The following is a 5,628-nucleotide window of genomic DNA, read 5'->3' on the forward strand; positions in this document are numbered from 1 at the left end:
ATTGTGATGCTACACAATATGTTGTTGAAAGGTTTAGAGATTTTGTTTGATAAAGGTTTAGAGTTCTTCTACGTGTTAGTGAAAATGAATTAAGTAATGTGAGGATAATCATATGAGTGGTATGAGCCTGAATTTGACTTCTTCCCTAGCTATTCCATAAGTCAATAATGTGAGGATAATCGATCATATGAGTGGTATGAGCCTGAATTTGGCTTCTTCCCTAGCTATTCCATAAGTCAGACCAAAGACCTCTTCATTTGTAATGCTGGAGATCACTTTTCAGTCTAGCCTTTTCTAATCTCTAGTTCTCTACTATTGCGTGCAGGAGAAATTTATCAAACAATGGGAATGTCTTGCCTGCTCCCTAGAGGGGTACACAAATGTGTTTCTCATGTTTCTACATTATAAATCTAGCTTTACGTTCTGATATATAGCTACTTTAATACTTAACTCTTCTTTCTTTTCTTTTTTTCATCATAATATTTGTATGCAGGCACTTGCAGCACTGACGCGTTGCAAGCTTTTTCTTAATGTAAGTAACTCCTGGTGATTTTTTATACTTATTATAACACGGGTATTCTCATCTTAGGGGTGAAGGTTAAGAGAGATCAACAATTTACTGACCTTGAATTTGCTTCATTAATGAACAGGAAAACAATCTTGCTGCAGTGGGTCCAGCTCCATCATTCTTGACGGTCAGGAAGGTTGTCATTGACTGCATTGTTAATGACATGAATCCAGAAACTTGTATGAGGAAGTTGACAACAGAATCCTTACAGATGCGTGCAAAGAAATATGGGGCGATTGAACTTCAACAAACAAATGTCGATGACATTGGAATGGAGAAGTGTGGCCCTTTTTTGGATTTATATGGCATGCTTGAAGTAACCTCTTATTCTTCATGCGTCGTAATAGGCCGAGGTACCTTATTTACTTGTTAGGCAATTTAGTGATTTAGGGAAATTGAAGATTTTATAGTATCATTTGGTGTCTGAAGCTTTTAGTTATGAGCTGAAGGCAAATCACTTGTATGAATGCTTGCCATAACAATCCCTCAATTTTTTGATCCATTTCAACCACTTATGATGAAAAAGGTTGAAGACTACTTAATGGTGAATATTCAAGTGTTACATAGTATACATGTATTTTGGCATTAACCTTGAGTCATTTAACGCATATGCATTATAAGGGAAGTTTGCATCTCCACTGGCTGTATAAAAATCAATATAATTTTCCATGTGAACCTACTCTTCTGTGACTTCATTTTTCTATTAATAAGTAACACTCTCACCATGATCCTTTTGCATTGTTTTGTGCAGAAAATGAGGTGCAAGAAGCTTGGCCGTTTGTGCACTAGTTTTTAAAAGGGTATGGCATTTCTTGCACACTGAATACGGTATGTCACAAAAAAACTTTTAATGGAAATGTTTGAATTATTGATACGTTGTTTATTTCAAATAATTTGTAATTTAATTCACAAACGAAATTCTTGTATTCTAAATTTTGTCAGGCTGAGCGTAGCTTGACAATATCAAATACCAGAAGGACTATGCATCCAGATATTGTGGACCAGGCTGGGGCTTTTCTTGAACTTTTGTCTACAACTAGTATTCCGGCAACTAAGGTATGGCAGATCCTTTGTTATTGTTTGTCCAGAAGTTACAAATGGTACTTGTGGTTTGGCCGTTTGGCGTTTAAAAAGTGTAATAATAGCACTCATGTGGTTCACAAAATAGTGATACTTCGTAAACCACAATTTCTTCGTAAACCAGATGAGCTAGTCTCATGAATTGATGTAGTTTCTAAGCTATAGGAAAGGTATTCATTTTTCATTTCAACGTAATTCATTCATTCTTTCAGATCTGAGGTTCAATTTTTTTTTTACCACTAATGATATTTCATATTGCTTTATTTGTTACTTGGAAATTATGTGCTCTTTTGTACCAATTTGTTTTATTTTATTTGAGGACATAACATTTTGGTTCAGGCAGCAGAAATACTGAATGGCCGCCCGCAATATGAAGTCATCAAGACTGCGTTTCAGGATGGTGGACTTTGCGCAAAATATGAGATTGAGAAGGTGGGTAGTGTTGCTTAGCTTTCTTAAACAAATCTTGTTAAAATCTCATGTGTTTGGAAGCACTCCGTGCAGTCGTGGTACAGAACACTTGGTTTAGTGCTGTAATGAATGTAGTGATTAAAGTTTTTTGTTAAAGGGGTTCAGAGGGTGTTTAGTTTTATTGTATTAGTTAGTGTGAGGATAATATGTGCAATAGTTGATTTCTAGGTAGCTGGTCCATGATTAGTTAGACCAAATATATTACTGCTGGAGATGAGGGGTAAAGCTGGCTTCTTTCCTGAATTCTTCTTTTGTATGCAGGACTGTGCTAAAAACAGGGAACAGTTGAATCGCAACTCACGGGTGCAGAAATTATCTAATTATGCTTTACTGATTATCCCTTTCAAAAGAAATAAATGTATTTAAGGCAAATCATCTATAGCTTTACATTGTATCTGATAGTTAAAATCTTCTAACAATATGATTTGGATGCAGGCAGTTGCACGCCTTTTGAAGTGTGATATTTACATAAATGTAAGGATTACTGTTCCTTCGTGATTCTTATGAGCTAAAGCTATATAGCAAATGTTCTTTTTCTTGTCCTCAGTACCTCCAATGTGAGAATTATGAATTTGATGATTTTACTTGCCTGAAATGAATAGGAATGCAGGGTGGTTGCAGTAGGGAATTCAGCTTCAGGATTGAGGCTGTTCAGGTCAGTTGTGGAATGCTGTTTTATGAAAAACGAAGATCCTGTAGCTGTTGCCAGGAGGTTTTTAAGTGTCCCGATTGATGAAGAAAATTCAAGCTTTGTGCTTGTGAATGTAATGGGCTGGTCTTGTACCAAATATTACCCCAATGACTTGAAAGGAAGCATTAACATATTTATTGGACGTTATGTAATTTTAGCTCTTTCCAAATAAAATTTACAAGCCACATTTGAACATTTCTAACTTGTTTTTCTGCTGATTTTCCATGGGAGCCGAGAAGGCTTTCAAAATTTGTCTATGTTTTTTTGAGACTTGGTATGAATTCATTTTGTATCCTTGGTATTACACAAAAGTAAAAGATTGGATCAAATGATAAAAGGAAATTACACAAAGGAATATAAACTGATGATTCATTCCTTGATGCCAACTGCCAACACAACCATTTTCAAAAAGTTCATGAAATTTAAACTAAAAATTAAAACAAGCCACATTTGAAAATTTCTAACTTGTTTTTCTGCTGATTTCCATGGGAGCCAAGAAGGCTTTCTAAAAATACTTGGATGAAACGTTTTTCTGGAAAACGGGGATTGATAGGCACGTTTCAATTCTTACTGGGCAGAAACCAAAAATTCAAACAGAACATAGGATTTTTGGTTACTTAGTGAAAACCTCAAATATGAGATTAAAAACACTGCGGGGCTCTTACTCTTGAGAACCCAAAATAAAGACAATTTATTTATGATGAAGGATATGTTCTTTACAAACTCAAGTAGCACTAGCTCGGCTACAATCACTAGAAATTAGTAATGAGAAGTTTGTCTTCAATCTTGAACTCCTTCTTCACTTGAACGATCTCCAACTATTGCTCTTCTTGCTTCACAGCCTCTCTACTGATCTCAAAAGAATCAATGCACATGAGCAAATGAACAAGAACACTTAAACATAGAACAAGTGTCTTGGACTTCTATGAAACTCGATCTTAAGCAAGCAAGACTCTCCAATAATTCTTGTGTCTCTCTCCCCTCCAAAAGAACGCACACTTCATAATATATTAAGGAGATGACAGATCCTCAATCATGAGTCAACCCTAATACGACTCCTAATAGGAAAGAACTTTCAATAAGAGATATCCAATAAATCCTAAAACGATCAGGACTTTAATACCACGATTTTAACAGTTGGAAATATCTTTGAAACACAATAACTTAAAGCCCAAAAGATACTTCCCCAAAATCGACCTTCCTAAATCATAGGACTAACTCGGATTCACAGCCTCTCTACTGATCTCAAAAGAATCAATGCACTTGATCAAATGAACAAGAACACTTAAACATGGAACAAGTGTCTTGGACTTCTATGAAACTTGATCTTAAGCAAGCAAGACTCTCCAATAATTATTGTGTCTCTCTCCCCTCCAAAAGAACGCACACTTTCATAATTTATTAAGGAGATGACAGATCCTCAATCATGAGTCTACCCTAATACGACTCCTAATAGGAAATTTCAATAAGAGATATCCAATAAATCCTAAAACGATCAGGACTTTAATACCACGATTTTAACAGTTGGAAATATCTTTGAAACGCAATAACTTAAAGCCCAAAAGATACTTCCCCAAAATCGACCTTCCTAAATCATAGACCTTCCTAAATCATAGGACAAACTCGGACAAATTGGAACTGACTCGGATGACTTCTTTAGAGCATTGTATAGGGATGCCAACACACACACAAGAAACTTGTACCTACACTTTCAAAACCCATTTTGTCTGTGTTTTTTTTAGACTTTGGTATAAATTCATTTTGTATGCTTGGTATTACACAAAGTAAAAGATTGGATAAAAAGATTAAAGGAAATTACACAAAGGAATATAAACTGATGATTCATTCCTTGATGCTAACACAACCATTTTAAAAAAGTTCATGAAATTAAAACAAGCAGAAATTAAAACAAGCAAAAATTAAACCAAGAGCAGCCTATCATGAAACAAGCAAAAATTAAATCAAAAGCAGCCTAACATGAAACAAGCAACCCACAAAGACGAACGACTGGATCACAGAGTGATATCTAGATGGGCGGACGAGTCATCACTCTTAGAAATCTAGATGCGGGCCCAGGTCTGCAGCCATTCGATGTACTCCCGCTGCATAGAACCGTCACGCGGATACAGATGATCCTCATATGTCTCCGTATCATTAGACTCCAGAAACCTGAAAAAAAAAAAAAAAAAAAAAAAAAAAAAAAAAAAAAAAGAACGGTAAATGCCGGCTGACTAAAATTATTTTAACGCTTGACGCTCCCTAATTAACTTACTAGGTTGGATCTTTATTTTCGAAATCTGACGCGCCGGCGTCTTTGGTTCGGGAGAAGGTGACCGGCGGAAGGGAGGCTCCGAGCCGTAACGAACTCTACGGCAGTCATAACGCTTCTTTGCAGGTAGCCATTGGACGTTTGCATCCCGTGCTTCCCAAATGGCTTGCAACATTGCCAGGTCGTCCGGATGAACCAGGTCTGTCACGGCCAGCGGCGGTGGGTTCTCCCGGAGTCTCCTGGGTGAGAAAGAGCCAACTTGGTTGCCATGCATGGCCTCCGGTGGGGTGGGTCTTGGGCTGGGTTTTGGTTTTCAGGGTGTGGGTTAGGCGGTGGTAGTTGAGGGTTCTGGTTTTCAAGCTCATGTTGTGGATTTGGGTTTGGCGGTGGTAGTTGAGGGTTCTAGATTTCAAGCTCATGGTGTGGGTTTGGGTCTGGCGGTGCAACCTCGACGCGAGGTGTTCATGCCCTTCTTGGGCGATTGAAGGGATTGAACACCATGACAAAGAGAAATGGCTGCTTTTTACCGCAGAGAAAGAAATGAGGACG

At 37.3% G+C, this 5,628-nt stretch overlaps 1 protein-coding gene across 1 annotated transcript; it reads left to right on the forward strand.

Annotated features, from left to right (window-relative positions):
- Positions 1 to 381: 381 nt before the first annotated feature.
- Positions 382 to 2,982, forward strand: LOC133744965 (uncharacterized). Its single transcript, XM_062172980.1, has 7 exons — positions 382 to 532; positions 651 to 1,368; positions 1,511 to 1,624; positions 1,988 to 2,080; positions 2,381 to 2,422; positions 2,555 to 2,593; positions 2,722 to 2,982. Exons 3-7 carry the CDS (start codon positions 1,550 to 1,552, stop codon positions 2,980 to 2,982), a joined length of 510 nt encoding a protein of 169 aa, XP_062028964.1. The 5' UTR covers positions 382 to 532; positions 651 to 1,368; positions 1,511 to 1,549.
- The last annotated feature ends 2,646 nt before the right edge of the window (positions 2,983 to 5,628 follow it).

The sequence above is a fragment of the Rosa rugosa genome, chromosome 4 (assembly GCF_958449725.1).
Source record: "Rosa rugosa chromosome 4, drRosRugo1.1, whole genome shotgun sequence".
NCBI classification, from domain to species: domain Eukaryota; kingdom Viridiplantae; phylum Streptophyta; class Magnoliopsida; order Rosales; family Rosaceae; genus Rosa; species Rosa rugosa.